At 46.4% G+C, this 25,415-nt stretch overlaps 1 protein-coding gene across 1 annotated transcript; it reads left to right on the top strand.

The window, feature by feature from the left end:
• Positions 1-4,912: 4,912 nt before the first annotated feature.
• On the top strand, positions 4,913-23,827 carry SEC62 (SEC62 preprotein translocation factor). The gene is made up of 8 exons (XM_086467663.1): positions 4,913-4,969; positions 12,538-12,646; positions 13,026-13,131; positions 16,388-16,598; positions 18,196-18,288; positions 20,774-20,834; positions 21,695-21,814; positions 22,412-23,827. The coding sequence occupies exons 1-8, from the start codon at positions 4,934-4,936 to the stop codon at positions 22,876-22,878; spliced, it is 1,203 nt and encodes a 400-aa protein (XP_086323789.1). The 5' UTR covers positions 4,913-4,933; the 3' UTR covers positions 22,879-23,827.
• Positions 23,828-25,415: the final 1,588 nt, after the last annotated feature.

Below are 25,415 nucleotides of genomic sequence, written 5' to 3'. Positions count from 1 at the left end.
AAAAACTCAGCTCTCCTTTTTCATGTGTTTAGGGTTTTGGGGGGGGGGTTCTCCCTTTGCAGTTGCAAAGCTCTTTTCTTTCTTTGGGAAGGCTTTGCTCCTACTATCCCCTATATTGAGGCCACAAGTATTATTCTGTTGGCTTGGTCTTTACATGGCCCTTCCCTTTGTCCCATTGCCAAGTTTACCTAAGTCTGTATTCTTCCAGACAGACATTAGTTCTGCTACTACCCACATGTTCTTCTTGAACCAGCAATTTCCCTGTTGGTGAGGAGGCAAAGTCTTTTACCTAGACCCTAGAAAAGAGGAACCTATTGTCTGCATTGTACAGAGAATAATACAGTATTTTTACCGAGCATACGGCGAAGAAGTTTGCTTTATCAAAATTTAAAAACACACACGTGTGGCACCTGCGTGTGTGAATTACGGAAACAAAAATCAATCAAGCAAAATAGCAAACAGAAAAAGCACTGCTGACCAAGGGGAAAAAAGAAAGCATCAATCCAACCTGAGTTTCATCTTCGCTGATGACCTTTCAGCTACAGGTTCCAACAGCTCAGCTGGAGAGGAGTGCTGCTCAGCCTGTGATTCGTGGGGCTCCAGCAGCCTGCAAATAGTCTGCGCTGAAAGATGGTCGGTGAAGCGATCACTGGCTTCTGGTCGAATCTGTTAATTGGAGAGATGTAAACTCAAGAATCACATTTTTATATAACAAATATTTTTAACTCGGGCACTTGTAGTCATAACAACAAATCGGTGATTTTATAAAACAATAACAGCTAGTTTTTCCTAATGCTATATCCTTAAATATTACCACTCTTCTCCTCCCTTCCTGCCACTGCCAAAAAATACAGAGATACAAGCAAGCCTTTTTTAATTTTTTTTTTTTTTTTTCCAAATCCTCAGCTGGTTCTTCCAAAAACCGTATTGATGTATTTTCCATTTAACATGTGTCCAGGTACATCCCCACAGCCTCCAGCACGGTCTGCTGGACCTGCAGCTTGACAACGGTCTTTAGGAAGAGCTATATGCCACTGCACGTCAGGAGAGACATGTCCTTGTCAGGGCTCATCATTTATTGCTAAAATCAAAATATATTTTGCAACGAACAAAGCTGGTATTTGAAATAGATGCAATTACAGACAGACTAGAATCAGGAGAAATTAATTCTTAGTTCAACTATAGTTTTTCTAAGTCATACATATCGAATAATTCTAAGTTGTATAGAAATGACAAGGAACTTGCAAGAGTGGAAGTATTTAAGAAGCTTCTTAGTGAAAGATAATTCTGGAGATTTGTCTAATGAATCTTTGTTGTTCTGCTAAATTACAAGCTAAGTGGCTAACTAAATATTTATAAGCTTCTGAGATGGAAGTGACTCAGGATACGTCTACACTGGAGTGTGCTTCTGAGTTATGACTCATGTGTTTGTGGGTGGATTTTAGCTGAACCTGCCTTGAAAGTACGTGATGCTGTATGGTACAAGGCCCATATTCCTCATATTTTGAACCCATATTCAGCACTGCAGGTGATGGAATGAAACGGGAGGTCACTCCGAGGCCGGCAGCTTGCTACCATCTGCAGATGACCTAGGAAATGGCTCCTAACATATTGCTGGGGAATTTGTCTGTCCTCCTTGGATTCCTCTGTGGTAGCTCTTACCTGCCTTCCTGCCTGCCTTCCTGCCTTCCCTCCTGCCTGCCTCCCTGGCCGGCAGCACGATAGTTGAGGTGGTTCTGATTTGTGTTCTCCCCTTTCTTCCCCCAACGCCAGAAGCATTCACCGTGTGTCCAGTGGAAAAGCTTCTCGCAAGTGAACGGTTTGTTCAGCGGAACAGACACCCGCTCAGACTTCTAGTGTCACTTCCACTTCTGTACCGCAGAAGGCGGTGTGACTCCAGAGACAGCTGCTGACAGCCTTGCCAACGTGTAGCCCTGCACTTCTGGCAAGCATTAACCGTGCCATAGTGGTGGGACCGCATCATCTTACGGATCCAGCATGACTGACACTGAGCCCAAAACAATGAGATTACCAATAGCACAAAAGCCAATAAATTGCCAGGAATAAGTGAATACAAGGGTATAAGAAAACACGTAGCAGGAAGAGTAGAACACCACCCAACTCAGTGTCCTGCCTCAGAGGCCAAGAAAGGATACCTAAAGCAGAGTATAAGAACAACGCAAACATTTCAGAATACTTCCTTTCTCTCCAGGGACCTGTCTTGCAGACAACCAGAGGTGACTGTCATATTTAACAGCTCACAAGGTATTTTTGTTTCATGAAGGTATCCAGCTGTTTTTTGAACTAAATTTCCAGCATCCACACTTCCATATTCGATCCCACAGCAGGGGTAAAGAGGAGGAGGAGGAGGGAAAAGAGCCTAATGAAATGCTGTCAGTTTGGCTTCGGTTGAAAAAGGAAACCACTCCACTTGCATGCAATATCCTTCAGCACAGTAATTTACGTGGTCATGATTCTGAAACCCTACTCTAACTAAAATGGCTACTGGCACTCACGGGGCTGTGACTTTACTGCATGGTTCTGAAATGCTTCTTTTTGCAGCCTGCCCTACAGTTGACAGAGCCACCCACCTTGAACTCAGTCTGTTTGAACCTTCACTTCCACTCCCTGGCTTTCTTGAGACCCAGACACTTGCTTCTCTCCTGTTCTCCTGCTGAACTGGTGACTGCAAACAAATTTGTCCCACGTCAGATTAGGTCTTGACAGGCTCTGTGCTCCATAGTGGTAGGAAGTTCACCATCCAGTGCCTCACACTGGAGGACACGCTCCCTGGCCCGTTTTCCATCCCTCAATCCTTGCTTATAGATCTGCTTAAAGGGATCAGTCTGCTCCCCGTGCTGCACATCAATCTTCAGCTGCGTGCCCAGCTGTCCTGGGAAGAGCTCCTGCAAGTTCATGTTTCTCAAACCTCAGATTAATTAAAAGTTCTGTGGGGAAAAAAAATAAAAAATAAAAAAAAAAAATAGAGATTAACCAGAAATCCAAGGTGCTTTTCTGGCAGCAAACAGCTTGATGTACTGCAGATAACATACCATCCCCCCCAAAAAAAGCAAAATTAAGAGCTCAGTGTTAAAGGTGGGTTTAAGACTCAGCAGCATATTCCAAGACACAGAAGGCATATGGTAAGTAAGACCTTAAAAGAGCCTGAAAGTAGAAGTATGAGGGATGATGACTTGGAATGAGACCCATCACAAGGCGATTGCCGTCTTCACCAGGAGGGCAGTAAGAAGCAGACAGGAGCGTGGTTCCAAGAGCCTCTCCCATAAAGTGGGGAAGAGTTTCACAGCTGAAGTTCAGCTTATGCCTACACAGGGACAGCAGAGGGGCTCTGAGCTACGCCGTACTAAAACCCTTGCAGCAAGCAGCGTGTATTATTAGCAAGCCGTAAGTTACAGATGGCTAAAACTTCTTCCACAAGAAAGCCTCCATTTCAGATGGGCTTTTATGGTACTGTAAGTTAAGCGCATGAAATAATTCTTAAAATGATTGCCAACTCAAAAGTTTATTTTTTGAATAAATTCAGTTTGCCTATGTTTTACGAGGCATTGTTTTATTGTAACCATAAAAACTTTAAGTCCCTATACCTACCATTTTATCTTTTGAACTACACTTTTATAGTTCATCCACTCTGCAGTCAGTCAGCTTAATTTGTAACTTGTATAGATTTTCTGCCCAGCAACAGCAAGAGGAAAACATTCAAAAGAAAAAGATGTTGTACCAGAAAAAGTACAAAAATGCACACAATGACTCAGGGGCAAATACACTGCTGGAAACAATTTTAGGTTTCTAATTACCTAGTTTTCAGTCTGAGAGGTTCAAAAATTGTAGGAACAGGAAGGGGCTGTAAGATTCAAAAGGACGGGACAAGACAATACAGCACCGCACGTACTTTTCCACCCCAAAGCGCCAGGCTGCGGTTTGGAAACATGGAGCCGGGATAAACCGTTACACGCTTTGCTAACTTGAGCGACCTCATAGCAAGAGCATGCGGCCCAACTCTGATAAAAAGGCCATTTTACTTTATATAGGTTGCTCTCTGAATCTGGCTCTGTTAAGTCTATGAGAAGGCCTGAGCAATCAGAGTCTGTTTAAATAGGTAACAGCTAACAAAGGCCGCTACATCGAGCGTCTTTAAGGGCCAACGTTCTGTTTAGGAGTAGCAAAACTAAACTTATAGATTTTTACTGCCAAAGAGCTGCAGCACCTTTGTCCCGGCAGGATGGGCTAGCTCTTCAGATACCGAGTGGCACCTCCGAGCACCCCAGCTTCGCCCGGCCTGCGGACGACATGGCCAGGACGTGGCTGGATCGCTGCCTCCCGCCTTGGGCAGGCCCTGACGAGCAGCTCCGGCTGCCTGCGAGGGAACCGGGCGGCCAGAGGCGTCGATACCGGCTTGGGAGTCGGGCTTGAGACGACGGGGCCTGAGCACGGAGGGGTGAAGCCCGGGAAGCTTCTCATTAACCAGACTGCTGCGGACAGGGGAGGCTGGCAGCCCCAAGGGGGGCCCAGCCCGGCCCCTCGGCCCGCGGGCGGGCAGCGATGCCTCTGACCCGGGGCGGCCCACGGGAGCGGGGACCCAGCGAGAAGGCTTTCCCTGAGAGCTCAGCACCGCGGGGCCGAGGCGGGCCGAGGCGGGCCGAGGCGGGCCGAGGCGGGCCGAGGCGGGCCGAGGCGGGCCGAGGCGGGCCGAGGCGGGCCGAGGCGGGCCGAGGCGGGCCGAGGCGGGCCGAGGCGGGCCGAGGCGGGCCGAGGCGGGCCGAGGCGGGCCGAGGCGGGCCGAGGCGGGCCGAGGCGGGCCGAGGCGGGCCGAGGCGGGCCGAGGCGGGGCTTTCCCGCCCCTCCGCCGGCTCCCGCCGCCTCTCGCGAGGCCGCCGCCGCGGCGCACGTCAGCGGCGGAGCAGACGGGGACAACATGGCGGAGCGGCGGAGGCACAGGAAGCGGATCCAGGTAGCCGAGCCTCTCCCTCCCTGCCCGGTTTGCGCCGCCTCCTCCTCCCCAGGCGGCAGCTTCGCCCTCCCCGTCCTCAGGGTTGTCCGGCTTCTCCATGCGGGCTGTGCCGAGCGGCCCGGCCGCCCCTCTGAGGGGCTTCCCATCCCGGTTCCGCGGCCTCCCCGCCCCGACGCCGTGCCGTTGCGAGGTGGCGGTCGGCGGGAGCCGGCGGGGAAGGAAGCGCCCTCGTCTCGGCCGCCGCCGGGACAGCGGGAGCCCCCGCAGGCGGCGGGAGCGCGGGGGGAGCGCCGCACCGGGGCTGGGTAACAGCCCGGGCTGGCACCGGGCGACAGGTTTTCCTCCGAATTTTCTAGCAAATTTTCGTAAATACGGAGGAAAGCTGGAGCTCGCTGCGCGGCGGCGGCGAAGTGCAGGCAGGAGCGTTTCGGGGGTGCGGCGAACGCTGCCGCCCCGGTCCCCCGGCACCGGCTGTCGCCCCGGCCGCGGCGCGGGCTGTGGGGCGGCCGGCGGGGCACCGGGCCGTCCCCCGCTAGCCCCGGCCTGCCCTTGGTCCGAGAGCCAGGCGGTGCTGTCCGCACGGGGTCTGCGCCCGCAGCGGTACGTCGCCTTTCCCGCCGGCCAGAGGGCGAGATTCCGAGCTGTTACCGGTTTTTAACCGCTGTGTAGTACTGCGGATCTCACCCGTTACCGGTGCCGAGCTTAACGTGGCACATCGACACCCAGGAACACCCAGGCGAGCAGCCGCCTTAGCCTAGAGCTGACACCCAGCGTGTCTGTTCCAGCGATTCGTAAGCAAAAGACGCGGGACAGATGGTATAAGCATCTTAAAAACAAACGTGCCCCAGCCAGGAAATGATGTGGTAAGGAAAGGAAATTTGGTTTTAGAAAACATCAACAACTGCGTCTAAAAATAGACCTAATCAGCTTTGAGACCATGTTAAAATGTAGTGATAATTAAGCGGTGTCACTTAAAGGCAAAGGGAACACTACGGCTGCGGTGTTGTCACTTACCTGGAAGTCTGAACTTCTCAATAGGTAATGTTAACAGGGAGTTTTACAGAGCTTGTGGTGCGCGTTTTGGGCATCCTTACAGCATCAGGTACTATCAAGCCTGTTACTGTTAGGTGTTATTAACGCTAAGCCTAAATAGTGTTTGTTGAGGATTTATTGCTCTGCTGTAAGTGGAGATAATACATGAGAAATCATAGAGCCATTTAACAATGTACGCTTCATATGCCATCCTTCCGCTTGTTTGCCCTCTCTCCTTTCCCTTCCCCCAAGAATTGATGTAGATGTGCTCGTAATTGTAATGGTTCCTTTTTTTAATGGTTCCTTTTTTACCTTTTAATTCAGATTACTGGGGCGGGGGAGGAGAAATCAAAGAGTAATTAATCAAAATCTTGTTAAGCAAGCCTTATCAATCACAGGGATTCAATGAACCACCATAAAACGTTACAGAATCGTTCTCTTTTCATAATCATTATAGACTGTCCCTTACCAAGGATGACAACAGCTCAATAAAGTATCCATCACAACCAAACTAAATGTAATTTCGTGCTTTATATAATACCCAAGGCTGTGGTCTTGCAGGCACTTAAGCACATGCTTAATTTCCAGCCTGTTAGCAGTAAAAGTATTTCCCGGATTGTTAGTAATTAAATCGCAGTCTGTCTGGGTGTTAACACTTAAGGTTTAAGATTGTGGCTTAAATTTGTGATATAATTATGCAGATAAATGTGTATTGCGCCGTAGCAGTTTCCCCGTGCACACCAACAACAATGGGAAGACCAGACTGCAAACAAAGAATGCCGTTGAATGCCCAGAAGGTGTTCTTAATTGGTCAGTGAACAAAGCAACATGCATTTTTCTTGGGAATTGGTTTTGTTTGGTTTGGTTTTTCTAAGCTTTTTGAACGTTACTGGCATAGTTACAGTGTGATTATCAAGTTTCAGGTTAATGCTGCAAGTTTCTTCTTCTAAAATGAAGTGTGGGACTTTCATTTGTAGGGGTTTCGAGTGCTTTAGAAGCGTGTATTTGTTTAGGGTGGTGTATATCCCTTCATAAAGAGACTCTTTATCATGCTCTATGCAAAGTCTGACATTTGAATACCCGTTGTCATTAAGTAGGGCTGTATTTCTTGACAGGAGTAAGGTTCTTAGGAGGAGCCGGTGTGTTTATCTGTGGAAGAGGCTGATGTATTAGAGCTCAAGCGCAAATACTTTGTGTACAGAACCTCGGTTCTAAATAATTTTGTAGGATTTTATGTCCGCCATCAGGGTTGGACTCGTGGTAGTTGGGTCAGCTACCTACACCTGAGATGAGGCACCACGAGTGTCTCGGTAACGTAGTCCACAGCTCTGTCAAGCCTCCCTCCCGTGTTCCCACCGGCAGCGGTGGCAGGAAGGATGTGTTTTACGGAATGGGTTTTCACAAGAAGACACGTTGCCCAATCGGTACGGCGTAGCTTAGCCTCTTCCTCTGGCAACAGGCTGAAAGGTACGGACGTTGCAGGAATCTCAACTTCAAAAGTTTGAATAAAGACATTTTTAGAGGTAAAGTTTACAAAGTGTCGTTCCTGACGGTAATTTAACTGTAATTAACACGGAGATCACTTCGGACGTACAGTAGTGAAAAGAAACCGGTCTGTAGGATGCAGGTTGCTCCAGCCAGTGGGCTCCCACATGATCCAAACTTCTGAAATGCTGTCTATAAAGGACTTACTGAAAGGAAGACAACATATGTTGTCTAATGGCTAGTTTAATATTTTTTCTTTAGGCAGATCCATCTCAAAAGATGGGAGATGTCTTCGAACGCCCGTTACTCCAGCAACCCGATCAAAGCCATTTGATGTCTTGGAAAAAAATACCGTTCCGTACGATTCCCGAAATACTCACTTAAGCGCAAAATCTTCAGAGTTGGTTACTTTGACAAGCATTCGGCTGGGTAACACGTGGCACTTTGTTGGCAGGTCTGCAGTTTGACTGTTAAGTAGGCATTAAGTTTTAATTACATTGGCCGGATTCCATCGTGCACGGTTTTATTCTGCCCATGTGAAGTTTTGTTTATCTTTGTGTTGTGATTAATAGCACTTGCACAGCACCTTAGTGCGGCGTCCTCTGCTCTGGAAATGTTCCTGCATCTAAATACTGCTCTTGTGGACCGTGGGGTGATTCTGAGGCAAATGTCTCACTGCAAATTGATGGCTGAGGTGGCATCAATGCCGTGTAATGGCACGTACCTTCCTTGTTGCCCTTTTTTTTCCCTCTTGAATCACTGGATTCAAGCTTTGAGACTCTCCTGGTGAAGGACATCTACTAGTCGATGGTAACTGTTGTAGTGTACAGCTCTGTCATGTCTTGATTTGGGCTCTGCTGGAAGGAAAATGTGCGACAACTGTATCGCTGCTTCCTGTGCTACGTTTTTTTGTGAACGAGTGTGGAAAGGATTGTCAGAAATGACAATGCAGTGGCTTTCCAGGAACACAGGTTTTAACCCAGCTTGCCTGTTTGGCTTCATTTTCTCATAAGTTCCCGAAAGCTGAGCGGGATGATAACAAAGAATGACTAAATAACTTCTTCGGAAGTGAGTGGCACTGGGTGATAGAGGAGGAAGAGACAAAGTCTTGAGGGGGAAGCACACAGGAAAATGGGAGTTTAAAGTAGCAACCCCACTTGTCAGTAAAACGAGAATCTCTGTCTTTTGAAAAGCTGGGTTACATTTTTGGAGGTGGGAAGGGAAAAAGTCAAAACAACTGGCCTAGGGTTGGGAGAGGGCTGAAGCTGGCATGGTTTGGCTTCAAAGTACTGTGCGTTGCTCCCTTTGGCATGTGTTTTAGAACGCTGTATGTTTGCAGCTTTTGCTCAAAAAAATCAGTGATGCCTGAAAAGAAGGAAGGAAGAAAACAAATACTTTATTTTTGTAGGATATGCATAGGGCAAAAAAAACCCCAAGCTGTTAATCCTTTTCTGTAAAGAAAAATTAATACTTGCGGCTAGCACACAGCCACGGTAATCCAGAAGAACTGGTTTCTCTGCATGGCTCTGCCAGTTTCTTTTATGAGACCTCAGGCAATCGGTGTACTGGTCACCACTGCGAGAGCTGGACAATTTTATGTTTATTAGTCACTGAAGAAAACAGAGATGGAGTCCTAAGAGCAAGTCCTGACATCCTAACGTGTTTGTTTCCCCCCTGCCCACCCCCGCCCAGTGATGTATCGAATCATGCTAATTTGTGTGCTTTTTCTCTGTCCTACTGCGCCTCAATTTATTTTAAGCAAAATGTAACTGTTTCAGCGGGAGGGATGAGGCATACCCGCTCTCCTGCCGCAGAACATCTTCTAGTCTAAGGTCTTGAGAGTCAGCAGGGAAAGGAAAAAGATAGTGCTGAGGTTCGGCCCAAACTTTGACGTGCTCAGAGCATCTTCAGAGAAGATAAAGGCTGATGCAGTTGTAGTGTCCTCCTCATACAGGAGGGGGATGAGGAACGGAACATGGGTTGACGTAGTGTAACTTTTCATTCGGCCTCTCAGCTTGAACAACAGGCTGCAACGTGACAAATGGGCTTAAATTTCTTCTTATCTGAAAACGGTTAGGCTTGAAGAGTCTTCTGTGAGGGACGGTGTTCTGAAAATCTAAGCTCTCAGATGTAGGAGCAAAGAAATAGTGAAATCAAAGAATTTTGGTGACCCCTTTAAAACAGAGGAACATAAATCCTTGTAATGTGCTTGTCAGCACGTGAAATAGCTTGTCTTGTTAGTGATAGTCATCATTTACTCTGTTCTGATTTTCCAGAAACCTTGATTACGGTGCAGGGTTGTGGAAGGAAATCGCCCTGTCTTGGATCCTGCCTGTCTTATCGCAACTGTGATGCAAAGGGGGAAAAAAAAATGAGTGACGTTTCAAACCACAGATATGCTGTGGCCTCTTGACGTCAGTTGAACGGTTCCAAGGAGTAAAAGAACCTGAATAAGTCGTACTTCAGTAGAGATGAGAGGGAGAAGGAAGCTCGTGGACACATGAGTTTCGATAGCTCAGGTCAGATGTTTTTGGTTTTAATGTATACGGGCCTTTGCTGCTGCAGTCCCAGTTGGAGGCTGAATTAACTGGGAGGTACCTCAGTGTGTTGGAGGAGGTTCAGAAGGCACTGTGCTATGCTTCGGTTTGGGAGAACGGTGAAAAGTGAATTTGGTGAGGGTTTGCCTTTCACTCCAGTGGGTCTGGAAGGTCCCTGGGTTTGAAAACCTCAGTATTGTTTCATGAATTCACATAGGGCAGAATTTTGATAGGATTGCTTGAGAATTGCTCTTAAAAATGTTTAGATGTTAGTGCGTTTCTAGTAGGTAGGTAGACTGAGCACTGCTTTTCCTGTCTTCCTGTAGATGGAGTTCTTCTGTCCAGATAAAGAGGAAATTTGGTTTGGTTTTTATTTTTAATGGCCTTCTTCTTGTAAACAATCAGGGATCATAAATCTCCACATTTTACATGCTGTCTAGTGACAACACGCATTTTTTGATATATAAAATCAAAGTAGATGCAAGGGTCTAGAACAAGATCTGTAGCAGAAGTATTTGGAAGCTTGACACTATCCTATTTTTTATTAGTTGGAAACAGTTTAATCATAGAGTTCTCATTGAGCAGACATTTTACAACATTCCAGGCATACATTGCTTGAGATATTTCTTGAATCCTTTTGTCTTTCCTATAAAAGCAAACTTTAAACATCAGAAAGTTTTCATATGCTTTTTAAGGCTGTCTCATCTGTTTTAAAGCTTTATAAATTATTGAGAACTACCCTTGATTCATTTGTATAATCTTTTTTCTAAATGTAAAAGGTTTCAATTGTACAAATTGAAATTTAAAATGCCTGGGTTTGGGCTTTTTTACACCGAGTATAAAGATCAGTTGAGCTGCATCTTTACGAAGTTGTGCTTACGATAGTGGAATTTTCAGTGCTTTCATTGTTTTCACTTTATGATGAAATGTAATATTATTTATTATTTATATTATTTATATTATTTATTATTTATATTATTTATTATTTATATCTGAGGACTGTTAGGATCCTCTGGCTTAATTTGGGCACGTGTTTTTGAAACTACCTGGTGAGTGTGAGAGCGTATTTCTGCGTACGTGTGAAGAATTTAGACTTCAAAACACCTCAGTAATCTCAGAACTAACAAACTACAGAGTCTTCTGGTTGTTTGGATATCTTGGTCTGTATTATTCTCGTTTAAATTGTCCTCAGGTAGGAAAAGCAGCAATCTCCTCCAGAAGGATAATTCATTAACCAGTTGATTTTGAAAGTTACCTGTGCAAACTGTTGAAAATTAACAGCTCTCAGTATCTGCAGTTTTCATTCTGGTGTGACAACATCTGTTTGACCTTGCCTTCCCACTTAACGTGCTGCTTGCAATATTATGATTACACATCCTAAACGCGGTAGTGGATGCTGTATATGTTTAGTGACCTTTAGGAATATTATGTCTAAAGAGAATCTTTAATTCTGTATATTCCTGTAAATCACCGATCTGTTTTGTGGCTTCCGTAATCTCTTTCTTTGGCCAGCATGAGAAGAATAGGCACAGCAAAGGTACTGCCAGTGAGAAAAGGTGTCCCAGTGTTTCCCTGTTGTTGATCTGTGAGTAGTGGGGGGATTTGGAGAATTAAGCCTTACTGATTAAAAGAACTCTCGCAGAAAGGAGTTATGGGGAAGCTTGCATGAGCCAGTGTAATACGCCAGATACTTGTTTCAGATACACTTTTGTGAGCCAGGAACATCAGGAAGCTCTTCCTTTCCTGCTTACAAATAGTAGGTCTTCATTTTACATAATTGAAAACACCTATCTCCATCTTTCTGTCTTATAAACCTTTGAATTCTGCTACCTCTCTGCAAGTGGGTAAATGTACAGAATTCATGAATCTGTGCGGACTAAGGGCTCCCTCTTCATAAAACGGCTGTTCTGATGCTCGTGTGCTTCATCCTGCTGTTCCCAGCCTCTAGACTGGAAGATTCTCCTCGGTGGTGCTCTGAAGTTTTAAGTCATTTTGCAGTCATGCAGTGGTACTGAAATTTTCTAGCCAAATCTTTCAGCTTCTTTTCAACATGGTTTTCTCCTCTTCCACGTGAAATTCCGGCTCCTGTGTGTTCTGTCAGTATGCCCGCCTGGCTGTCACTGCGTACATGCTCATTCCTCACTCTGCTGGTTTTTCTTTGCTCTCAGCTTCACAACTGTTCCCATCCAAGCTTGAGAGCCTTAAGCAGCTTTCCATGTGCCCGGTGTTTTCCTCTCAGTTCCTCCTTCAGTTTGATCTTTTGACAGAACTGTTAAGGGAGTTCGTAGTTGCTACCTTCAGATCCTGCCCCTTAACCATTCCCCCTTTTTTCCTTAATGTAGACAGCAGGTTCTTGGGAAAAATGACTTGACCTGTTTCCACGTCTTTTACATTTTGTTATTTACGTACTGCTGTAACATAATGAGGACTTGGCAATATCTGATTTTTGATCCCAAATGGGTGATTTTCCCATGTGTTTAAAACTCTATTAATTTTGGACTTTTCCTGTTGCAGGAGGTCGGTGAGCCATTCAAAGAGGAGAAGGCTGTTGCTAAATACTTACGTTTCAACTGTCCAACAAAATCCACCAACATGATGGGCCACCGAGTTGATTATTTCATTGGTAGGGTTTCTTCTAACCAGAGAATGAAGCTTTCTTCTAACTGTACTTGGCGGGGGGGAGGGGTGTGTTTTGTTTTTGTTAGTGCTTTATCTAAAAAGTACTGGTCTTAGAGTTTGGTTTTGAAAACTTATCTAGGCATTAGATAGTCATAAAATTAATCTGATCAGCTTGAGGCAAACATAATAAACCTTTTGCTCTGTGATTTAAAGTAGAGTTGTCAAAAGTAAAGTATTTCAGAATAGTGGCTTGTCTTTAAAGATTGAGAGGATGTGGAACATCATCGTAACTGGCTGGTTGGTGTGGTTCAGGGAATGTAGACTAAATGTTAAAATAAATGTCATTAATTTGAATGCATTTTTAATTCCATTTTTCCCTCTAGCATCAAAAGCTGTGGATTGTCTCCTGGATTCTAAATGGGCAAAGGCAAAGAAAGGCGAAGAGGCTTTATTTACAACCCGAGAGTCCGTAGTTGATTACTGCAACAGGTACGACCTAGCCTAATTAATCAGGGGGGTTTTATGAGCATAGCTGTCAAGATGTCTTAGTTATTTAGGAACCAATTTCACTCAGGCTTCATGCGTTCTAAAACATTGGTGGTTGTATGTCAAAATGATTGTATTTTATAACTGCACTGGGTTTGTGGGTGTCACACCAGAAATGGAAACAATGTCGTTTCATCTTTATTCTCAAATATCTCTCATGCTTTCATTATGCTGCTTGGGGCAGCAAGATGAACAAAACAGTTCTCCTAAATTTTATAGTCATTTAAAGTTGGTAGGATCAGAGCTCTCGGATCCCTCCTTCCTGAGGACCTAGTCTGCCACCATGGCAGCTGCTGGACTTGGGGGTTCTGTTTGTGCCTCTCGGAGGGCACGTCTCTGCTGCGTGGGGTACTCTGCCTGCTTCGTTTAGATGAGTGGCACGTTTTGACTGTACCTTATTTGGGGCAGAGACATAGGGGTAAGGAGACTGCCTGCACTTGGAGAGCTCTTACTTATAAATGAAAAAATATGGCTAATATTTAGTCTTTTTTTCCAGCCTCTTTTAGAGAGCCTTCCAGCAAGGTGAGAGTCTTCCCCCAGTTCCAGGGCTGAGGCAGGGCTGATTCTGTGCTTGAACTTTAATCCTTTTGCTGATTTCTTCAAGTTTAGAAAAAAGCAATTTTTTAGCACAAGCAGAACAATAAGTTTTGCCTTCCAGAGTCTTTGGGCTGAGGTAGGAGTCTGTGTGTGATTTCTTCAGTTCCTAAAACATCGGATGAGACGACAGGCAGTTAAGTCCTTCAGCTCCATCGGTGTAAAGAATGCCTGTGTAGTGTGCAAAAAAAAAATAGTTCAGCCCTCCGTTCCCTGGCACTCATTTTTGTCACCAGTATCGTTTTGTGCCCTGATGATCCGTTTGGCACCGTACCACATCTGTAGTTTGGTTTTTCTCGCTTGCTTCTATATTGCCACCTTTGGTCACTGAAGCTGTTTTCAGAGTTTTAAACATTAGCACTGTCTGCTTCCTTCGCCTTTTGGAAGGGATGGAGGAATATCTTAATACAAAACTATTGCCTTCAGTATAAGAGGCTGCTTAGGCTCTTATTTATATTAAAAACAAGTTCCTTAACTCTCTTGGTGTGGCTATTGCTTGTTTCACCTGCCCTATCAAACAAAAAACAAGTATCAGACCCTGCCTCTTCATCCTGTGTCGGCTGATACTTAAATTAAGTTACTAACTCAATTCCTGGTGCTGTTCCAGTAGGTAAGGTCTCGCGGTACACTTACGTACTGATCTAAGCTCAGTAAGTTCTCTTTTGAGCGGTTTTACCCTCAGTTCAGCTACATCAGGAATGCTTTGTGCAGCAGATCTGCAGAGGGTTAACAAGCTGGGAATCGGCAAGTGGCCTGGACTTCATTAGTTATGTCAAGGGCTGTCCCGCCTCAGCAGCTGGCTGTTGCCTCAGCAGCTGGCTGTTGGCGGCACCAGTGCCGTGGCTGCGTGCTCTGAGCAGTGGGTCTTGCACGATCCCGTCTTTCTCTGTTCCGTCAGAGGTAGCTCCTGCAGGCCCGAGCTGGCCTGTGGGCTGCTCCACACCCAAGCCCCCGAAACTTCCAGTTGTGAAGAAGAGTAGTTTCTCCCAAATAAGTGATTTTCTGTTGCTAGAAAGAGAATCCATGTCAACAATTATCTGAAGGGAGGATTTTTACATACCTGAAACAACTTTGCTTGGTAGTCAGCGTGCAGTAAGGTTAATTGGTAGAATGGCTTCTCTTTCTTGGCGAGTTTTCCGAAAGTAACAAGCAGTGAGGGTTTGGTCCGCCGCAAGAGACGTAAGAAATCAAGGACAAATCAAATCGGTTTATGCACAGGGTCAGGATTTTCAGTGTGAATGTGTGCTTGGATTTCATACCTCTCTGCGTCCTCTTAGTCTGAAGAGCAGGTTTCTGTACTGCTCTTCCTCCTCTGAGTTTGGCTTTGATCCTTTCAAGGGTGTTACTTGGTGGTGGCAACCTTGAGACTACCAAATGCTACTTCCTGGTGGCCCGCTGGCAGGTACGTTTGTAGCTGACTGAATCACAGACTCACAGAATGTGAGGGGTTGGAAGGGACCTCAAAAGACCATCTAGTCCAACCCCCCTGCCAGAGCAGGACCACCCAGAGCAGGTCACACAGGAACGCATCCAGGCGGGTGTTGAATGTCTCCAGAGAAGGAGACCCCACCACCTCTCTGGGCAGCCTGTCCCAGGGCTCTGTCACCCTCACAGTGAAAAAGTTTTTCCTTATGTTGATGTGGAACCTCCTGTGCTCCAGCTTGCACCCGTTGCCCCTTGTCCTGTCACTGGCCATCACCCAGAAGAGCCCGGCTCCATCCTCCTGACACTTGCCCTTTACGTATTTATTGACTTTAATAAGTCACCCCTCAGTCTCCCCTCCTCCAAGCTGAAGAGACCCAGCTCCCTCAGCCTTTCATCAGAAGGGAGATGCTCCACCCCCTTAACCATCTCTGTGGCTCTGCGCTGGACTCTTTCCAGCACTTCCCTGTCCTTCTTGAACCGAGGGGCCCAGAACTGGACACACTATTCCAGATGGGGTCACACCAGGGCAGAGCAGAGCAGGAGGAGAACTTCTCCCGACCTACTGACCACCCCCTTCTGATACACCCCAGGATGCCATTGGCCTTCTTGGCCACGAGGGCACATGCTGCCTCATTGCCATCCTGCTGTCCTCCAGGACCCCCAGGTCCCTCTCCCCTACGCTACTCTCCAATAGCTCAGTCCCCAGCCCAGACTGGACCGCTTGCGCGCGTCCCGCAGTTCCAACAGGGTGGCCTCACTCATGGGGCACTGCTTACTGAGGAACTTGAAAAGCCCTGTGTCCGCTTTCTTATTTTTGCTATGAAACACAGTGACATGAACTTGAAAATAAATATTGGATGGAGTTGTGCTAGTGGGAAAGATAATGAACTCGACCTGGTGGCTTGCTCCATCCTGCATCTCTATGCAAAATGCTGCCACGGGAAAGTATGGGGTTTTCCCTGGTTTTGAACAGATGGACAGAAAAAAGCAAAGCAAGAGGTGAGACACGGGATAATTTGGTCTGGTGTACTTAGAGCAGGTGATGGTGACCCCTGTCTCTGTCACGCTGTTCATAATTACACTGGTAGGTAGTCAAGAATGGTATCCAATAACGTGATTGAGCGTAAACATTATCCTCACAGCCACACTTAAATGTAACATTTAATTTTCTTGTTTTAAGACTCCTGAAAAAACAGTTCTTTCATCGAGCATTGAAAGTGATGAAAATGAAACCGGACAAGGATACAAAGAAAGAAAAGGAAAAAGGAAAGGCGGAGAGTGGGAAAGAAGAGGAGAAAAAGAGCAAGAAGGAAAGTGGCAAAGATGAAAAAACTAAGAAGGAGAAAGAAAAGGAAAAGAAAAAGGATGGTGAAAAAGAGGAGTGTAAGAAGGTAAGTACTGTCTGTAATGAAGAGACAAACCTGTAACAGAGAATACATTAACTGATAAGATTCCATTGGCTTAAAAATGTGGTTGGTTGGTCTAAAATGTGACGTATCTTTTTTGGCCTTTTTCATCTCTAAAACAAGCTGCTTTTCTTGGGTGTGGTTTTTTTTGGTTTTTTTTTTTATTTTAAACTTTGGAGTTGTTCTTATTTTGATCTAGATCAGAAAAGAGGCTGCAGCTGGGCCTTTGTGTGCCTCATCACCTTCTAGTGCTGAGTTAATCAAAACCTGCCGCTCTCCAGCTGCAGCGGGCAGCGATGCTTCCTACAAGCGTACGCTGGCGTAGAGCGACGCACGTGCACGGGCCTGAGGCCTGAAAACAGCGCAGCTGCACGTGTGGAACAAAAACAGTTTTGCCACGTTTGGTAATAAGAATGTTTGGAATGTAGCGTTTGATGGTGGTGCTGGGTTTGGGGATGACATCTCCGTGACTCCTCTGCGTAATGGCTGGCTTTCCCAGGCTTCTGGCTCATTGGCTTTAAAGTTCAAACTGTTATTACTGTACAAGTTTTCATGTGTGTTTTCACGTTTTCGTTCCTGATTTGTTTTATGAGGAGAACAGAATTCCTAAATTAAAATGTTAGGAACCTGCAGGAGAAACTTGATGAGGGGATGTGGGTTTTCTTCCGTATAGGGTGGCGTGAATCCCGGGAGAGTCAGCAGGGTGGCGCTTAAAAGTTACTCTCTGTCAGACCCCCTTAAACGGATGATGGCACGTGTAGCGAGAGGTGCAGGCTGCGTGGGCAGAGGGCTGGATCTCAGCAGCAAGCTGCGTGGCGAATGGAAGAGCTAGAAACAGCACAGCCCTGCTGGCAGGCTAAACGCAGAAGCCAGTATGAGATTACTGAACTCTTGAGGTACTTTAAAACGCTGCTGCTGCTGACAGTTAGGAGCTGCTCCAATTCCCTGTCATCTGGAGATGTAATGTTAATTTTTAAACTAATCATTAATTATTGAACTGATGTTTTAGTGGATTATATAAGCCAGTAGGTAGTAACGGGAACAACAACACAGGACAAAAATGATGAAGTTAATTTCAAGCAAAGAGAAGGAAGCAGGGAAGAGGAAGCACAAGATCCAAAAAGAGATTGAGGAGGACAGAGACTAAACAGGCAGAAACTGATTCCGAAAGGATGCCCATGCGGTAAATATGGCACCAAGGTACCAAATAATTCCAATAAAGTTAGTGATTGTGAAGTGTTGTGCCCTGTTCTTGATCTCTGTGCAGACTTTCTGTTAATGGCAGCAGAGCTTTGCTATGAGTTCAAAGACATAACGTAATCCTGAAGTCATAGTCTGGTCCTTAGACACTGACTAAAAAGAGAATTTCTCTTTCCTTACAATTTTCCTTTATTTTAAAAGTACCCAGTTGGTAATAAACGAGGACACAAGGAAATGAAGCATCCTTACTTTAAAAAAGGGTGGATGTGATCTTAAGTTTGTGAAAAGTCATCAGACTCAATATGTTAAAATACTAGAAATTAAAACCCTCTTGTTTTTTCTTTTAATTCTTCTTATATCTGTAATTTGTGTCTGTCCTCAGGATGAGACCCCAGGAACACCCAAGAAAAAGGAAACTAAGAGGAAATTTAAACTTGAGCCACATGAAGACCAGGTTTTCTTGGATGGAAATGAGGTAAGATTTATGGGTGCTTTCTAACTTCCAGCGTTGATGTACTGTTGTCAGATAATCATTGATTTACTGGATTTCTGCAAACTCTTTCTTGACATGTTGAAAGAAAAACTAATGGCGATGCGATGGGTGATCTTAAAACATCAGGGTTTTAGCTATCCGCAAGGAGGTTCGAGGGAGATAAATGTAGGACAGCAACTTCAAAAATCGAAAAGCAAACTTAGCGCAGGCACTACTGGCAATTAGCGGCCGTGAGGCGCAATGTTTGTCCTCGGGGTGTGGTGGGGTGTCGGAGCAGCCTGCCCGGAGTGGCTCTGCAGCCTCCTGCTCAGGGGCTTTCGTGACAGGGCTGGGTAAAGCCGCAGTCACCTGCGCTGGCCTCACAGCTCACCCCGCTGAGCAGGAGGGTGGACTGGAGGCTCCCGAGGTCCCTTCCAGCCCAAATCATCCTGTGGCCGTTGTCATGCTGCAGCATTTCTAAACAAAACACGAACCTAGAACATGGTGTTCAGTCCCAGGAGGGGAAATCAAAAATACCTGCCACCCAGAGGCTGCCTGGCTTTGTGCTCTGAGCAGACAGGGGACACTTAGGTATTCCTCAGTTCTCACCCTGGCTTCACCACCGAAACTGTGGTCTTAAATACTTCTCTGCACTTTGCTTTCCTGGAGGACAAAGAATTGAGTTCTCCTAACAGCTCTGTAATGAACAGAGTCATATTTGTGCTTCTCAGATTTGGGGTAAATGGTGAGTCTTCAGGAAAATGACACTGTGCCCTGTGGTGATGCTGTGTGTGGCTGCGCGGGAATCTCCCCTGAGGAGACCGAACGCCTTTGGCTGTACGTCAGCCATGGCAGCGAGCTCTGTAAATAAATCACTCGTGCGGAAAACGTACCTCCTTTATGTGTCTTTACTCTTCTCGGTCAGTTCTTTCACAGCCTGCCTTGCTCCGTTTCATCCCACCTCGTTTAGAATCACATCTGCCTCTGATTCTCCCTGGTGTCTTACACGGAGTAGCCAGGGTGGATGCGGTGTTCCTGTGAGGGCACACTGCTCTGTTGGCAGCACGACAGCGTTTACTTCTTGTCTTAACACCGTTACTTTCGTGTTTGTTAAGGAGGTGACATTTTTTAAGAACTGCAGCTCCCAAGAGCTTTTTAAAAGTAGGAGCTAATTTAGAGCCAGTCCTCGCGTGTTTACATTAGAGCTGTTTTTTCCCTTTTCTTCCTTATTTTGCACATACAAACACTGAATATGGCACATTATTTTATGGTCCGGTCACCAGTTGAGGTCTTCACTTTGGGCTCACAGAACAGTTGACTGGCAGCAGAGCTACACCTGCGCACAGTCGACTTTCACACCCTGTCAGAAGTAGAATATCAAATACTTGTTGCATCACGCTGGAAAACTGTATGACTGCCTCTAAGGTGTCCTCCTGGTAGCTCGCATTGTCACATCTGCTATGAGGGTTGCTGCTTTCTAGAAATCGGCAGCTTCTTTCCACAGTTAATAGCCAAGATTCAAACTGTTTAGTTTCGTGAGAAAAAATACCCTATTTTTGTAGTTCAGAAAATCCTGCGCTTTACCAAGAAGTTTTTTTGTAATAAGGCCGAGCAAATCTGAGTCAAATGGATCCACGGTTCTCGTGCAAACATTGAGCCCCAAGTGTTGCAACTGTAGACATTCAGATAAAGGTGGCGGTGGAACAGAGGGTACAGTTGTACTTATCTGAGGCCATCACATGGGACGCAGGCTGAACTGAGCGTTTCAGCTGGTTGCTTTGTTCCCTATGTTCAGGCTGGTTTTTTCTCTCTTAAGGGAATTTCTTGAAAGCCAGAAGCATTTTTTGTTTCTGCTTGGTGGACCTGAGAGATTTTTTTTCTTTACAAAAGTTTTTTGGCTTCATGCTGAACAACTTTAATGAATAAAAAAAGATAAAAACAAACCTTAATTCAGTGATGATATTTTTCAGTCTTTCATTTCCCCGTCAGTTTTACTGTCTGACTGTTTTCTCAGGATTTTACATCCCCTGTAAGTTACTCTGGGTACAACTTCTTTCATGAAGTAATTCTTCGAGAGATCCAGTATGAGGTTTCCACTGGTTTTCCTGCGCAGTATGGAAACTCCTTCCCTTCCTCCTTCCCCTCCCAGCTGGAAGCCTCCAGCACAGCCAGTGCCCTGCCCAGCTCTCCGTCGTGTCCTACCTCAGCAGCACGGCGTCCCGGCCTGTGGCCCCTCGGCTGCCTCTCTGTCTCCTTCTGCACCTCTTTCTCTGCCAAAAACCTGTTCCGAGCCCTGTGCAGAGCGTAGCCCTGCCTACGATCCGCGGCCCCTTGCCCTGCTCCCCGGCCCCGGCACGGTGCTGAGCGCCGGGCGCTTGTTGAGCACCGAGGGTGACAGCACGGCCAGAAGCGCGTGGATGAGGGAATAAATGAGAGCCTTCCCCAGAGAGCTGGTTTTCCAGGTGTAACCCGGGTGTTTCCGTTGTAGGTGTACGTGTGGATCTACGACCCCGTTCACTTTAAAACCTTTGCCATGGGACTCGTACTGGGTGAGTAGATCCTGGTGAGCGCATCGTAAATGTAGCCAGCGCATCAACGGGCCTGTCTGTCCCTGGGGAGGTTTGTCTTTTTCCTGGGTGAAGTTTTGCTCTTCAGTTTCAGCACGACTTGATACCAATCATACTACATGAATTCTGAGCTCAGGGTGGACGGGCTACCCATCAAAAAAGCCGAAACGTCCTCTAGCAAATGTCTGAACTTGCACAAGTTTGCAAGCTGGCTGTTGCTGTAAGCTAGTTGTCCAGTAGGCAAATGTGGGTTATATAAACACGTGAGAGATGTTAAAGGAATTATTTTAAACTGTGAATGATCCCTTTCTGACCCTAGAACTTGGATTTGTGTAGCATAAGCCCAAGCAATTAATGTAATTTTTTAAAATCTAAATTACTGTTGGTGTTGACTGACACCAGTGAGCTAACGGATCACGTACTGCTGGTCTAACACCCTTGACCTGTACCCTCCTCACCTTGAGAGAACGACCTTTCCTGAGAACCCCTGTCCTTCCTCGGGCCACATTCAGGCCTCGGACCAGTCCTTGGGGCCACCACGACCTCCACCCAGCCCCCTGCGCCTGTGTCCTGCCGCGCTGGTCGCCGGCAGCCCCCGGTGGCTCGGGCCCTCTCCTCAGAGGTGCTCTCTCTGCTCTGCCGACGACGCGCCACAGCCAGGTAGAGTTGCTGCCCCGTGTGAAAACAGGAGCCCTGAATCTAGACGAGGTTTCAGCTCCTCTCAGTAACTCATACTACACGAAGCCAATACCATGAATAAATAGCAAGCCTGGAGCCTTTATCCACATGCCAGGAAAAACTAATGGTGCTTCTCCTGCCTTTCTCCTTCTCTTTCTGTTCAGTGATTGCTGTTATAGCTGCAACTCTCTTCCCGCTCTGGCCAGCAGAAATGCGTGTTGGTGTTTATTACCTCAGCGTAGGCGCAGGCTGTTTTGTCGCCAGTATTCTGCTGCTCGCCGTCGGTGAGTGGGGGTCACCCTCGCTTTGTCAGCAGGGGACGGCTAACGGGGCAGGGGCACAGCCTGCTGCTGAGCCGTCCTCCGAGGGGGGCGGCAGTCTCGCTTCGCGTTGCTGTTAGCCACAGCCGGGCGGGTTCCCTGGGTGGGTCTCCCTCCTGGCCACTGGGTGTCAGAGCTGTGCCACAGAAGGAAGGCACAAGGTTGGGTCACCTGTTTGCGTTTCCTGTGGAGCGGAGATTTGGTTACTGCCTCCGTTTAAAACAAAATAAAGGCAAAACAAGCACAAGAACTGTAGATAAGAACAGACTCAGTGGTGAGAACGGTGTAACCAGGATTTTAAAGCCTCCTTTGGCTTGTATTTCTGTCGCAGAGGGGATGAAGAGCTAAATCATAGATAAGATACGTGGTTGCTGGGGTGGGGGAGACGTGGTAGGAACAAACTATTCCACAGCGCTGCTGCAGAATGAGAGATTTTTTTTCCCCCAACATCACCCCTGACCCTGGCTTGGGGTGGGTGTTAGTAGTGGACATCTCTTACACCACAGTTACACAGTGTGATGTTCAGAATAGAACCCAAAATTTCCCTTTTTTTCTCTGCAGCTCGCTGCATCCTCTTCCTTATCATCTGGCTCATCACTGGAGGAAGGCATCACTTCTGGTTCCTGCCAAATCTTACAGCAGACGTGGGATTCATTGACTCCTTCAGGCCCCTGTACACACACGAATACAAAGGACCAAAAGCAGACTTAAAGAAAGAGGAAAAGTCAGAATCCAAAAAGCAGCAAAAATACGACAGCGAGGAGAAATCAGATAGTGAGAAGAAGGAAGAAGACGATGGGAAAACAGAAGCAACGAGGAACTCGGGAACAGACGGCTCGGGAGGGGAGCGCCATTCAGACACTGACAGTGACAGGCGTGAAGATGACAGGTCCCAGCACAGTAGTGGAAATGGAAACGACTTTGAAATGATCACAAAAGAGGAACTGGAACAGCAAACAGATGAAGGGGATTGTGAAGAGGAAGAGGAGGAAGATACCGAAAGTAGGCCTTCCCATGAGAAGTCATAACTCACTGTGGTTTTGGGACTAAGTATGTGCAAATGGTTGGATTTTCTTTGTTGGCTGATCACCAAAACATAGACCATACAAGTAGCATCTTTGTTTGCCGAAATATACGTGTTACCAAACAGTTTTATATTTAGTTCCTTCATTTTTTTAACCATTAACTTGATTACTTGGTACTATGTTAATCATTAATATCCATTGACAGAAGTTTTATCAATCTGACAAGTTTTCTGTTGATTGATAGGTTGCCCAGATCGTCCTCAAACATACTGAAAAACATAGTTTTCTGGTACTTGCATAACCGGTCAATTAGTTCAGCTTCTCAAACTTGCTTTTGTAAAACAGGTAAAAGTTGAATGACCAAATCTCAGATTATTCCTAGTTAGAGCTAGTTAGGTAAAGCCCTTCTTAGCCCACAGCTTTCTTGATATTTTTCTTGATTTCGTTTTCAACAGATTGTGAAAACTCTCCTAAGAAAACTAGTTTTAGCAGAAGTATTTTGCTGCAGATATAAAAGCTGGTAGTGCTGCAGTCTTCTCTGTGTCTCCAGACTCTGTGCCAGCAACTGAGGAAATCCAAACTGGTTCTGTACAGTTCAGAGAAAGAGGTCATCTCCAGCAGGGGAAGGAAGCAGCACGGTTTGGAAATTAGGGCTGTTTTCTTTCTCCTGCTCCATCATAAATAAAAAAAAAAAAATGTATTCTGTACATAATTTACAAATAAAGCCAACCATTTACTTTAACTGCTACTTATTATTTAGAGATTTGATCCAGCATTCAGTTTGTATTATTAAAGCCGTTTTGTGGTGTATCTATCGGAGAAATGCAAGTCAAGAGGACCTCACAGAATAATTGTGTATGATTGGTAGCTGTTCCACAAGAGCTTTAGTTTTGTGCCAACATTCCATGTATTTGAGTAAATTGATCTTTATTAAATGAAAGCAAACACCATGGCTGTACGTATGCCTTAATGTTAACGCTTTCTGTGTTCTGGAACTTTCTAAACTGAAGAGGCAGGAGAGCCTTTGTCTGTCCGGTAATGTGGGTAACTCGAAGCTGGTATCACGTGACCATTAAGAATTTGTTTATAAATATCTCGGAGTAGTTGGTGCCGTTTGTCTTACGCATCCCTTTCTGCCGGACGGCTGGAGGAGGTACTGGACGGTTTGGGTAACTAAGCGCTGAAGAAGTTAAGATGTGGCTCGTTCCTCCAGGTGGCTTTAACTATAGATTTGATCGTCTCCTGCACCCACTCAGAGAAGATAAGGGTTTGAATAACCTTAAGTAGAGCGTTTTTTTTCCTGTTGTAAAAGGCTCCCCCTTCCTTCCAGCATCAGCAGTTCGGATGAAGATTCTAATTTTTCAGGTTGTGCCAACATATACATCACAATGGGGACGTTGATAAACAGTTCATGGATATGGTGTGTTCGTTCCTTAAGTCTCCTGAGTATTTACTCTGTAAGGAAACACACAAATTTGATCTCTCTTTTTTATTCATTTAGCAACAAATTAAAGGACCCGTTACCTAAACGGACTGACTCCTGACACGTGGGTGTCGTCCCTGATGAAAATACCTAAAGGGCAGTGCTGCTGCCACCGCCATCCGTAGCTGACCCGGGGAGGCACTGCGGGATGAGGAAGCACCTTGACCAACAGCCGCCTCTTCGCTCCCTCAAGCAGCTGGTCTGACACCCCTTGCTCTTGGCGCCTGCAAAGGCTGATCCCTTGGTGCTCGCGTTTCACGTCTTCACGGCTGGTGCTGAGACCAGAGCCGCTTCGCTTTCCGGCTGCAGCTCGGCGGTGCCGTAATTCGTGGTACCTCTTGCCTGAAGAGCTGGCACTACAGCTCGGAAACTTGTTCTTTACCGCGCAAGCGCGGAGTTACGGGGATCTCGGTGCTGAAGGCCTCCCCGCAGTTCATGCTGTTGGATCCCCGCTGCCGCCGACGGGAGGTCGAGCAAGAGTGGTGACCCTTCGCGCGCCCGTCTCCCAGAAGCCATTTACAACCCGGCACTTGGGAAAGCACAAAGCACGGCCGCACGCGGCAGAACACGGGCGCTGGCGACGTGTCTCGCGGGGTCCACAGCAGGCAGCTGCGCCACCGCCCGTTCCTCAAGAAATTAATGCTGTGGGTTTCAATTCTGTTTCAAGTGCATTTTCTCCTAAAAGTGAAATAAGATCTTAAGGGCCTTGCTGAGGAAATGAAGTTGAAATGGTCAAATAATAAATACTTCAGTGATGTTGCCATCTGCCTCCTGTCGAGTGGATGGGCATGACGTGCCAGCGCTGCCCACCTGTGGCCCGGGGAGAGTGTCTGCATCTCAAAACTATCAAAAATGGGCGCTGTCACCTTGACAGTTCCAGGCTCACACAGCTGTAGAAGTTCAGTTGGCCTTAAACGCTTCCCCTTGATCTGCCCTGAACAGCTCTGAATCTGCTGAAGCAGTGAGAAGAAGAAAGAGACCTTGTTGGAGCTGTTTGGTGGTTAAGGAAAGGACGTCATGACCCATGCCGGTATCTAGCATTTTCTACATATACTCC

Source organism: Leptosomus discolor, chromosome 7 (assembly GCF_034619465.1).
Source record: "Leptosomus discolor isolate bLepDis1 chromosome 7, bLepDis1.hap2, whole genome shotgun sequence".
NCBI classification, from domain to species: domain Eukaryota; kingdom Metazoa; phylum Chordata; class Aves; order Leptosomiformes; family Leptosomidae; genus Leptosomus; species Leptosomus discolor.
This window is presented reverse-complemented; position numbering and strand designations above follow the sequence as displayed.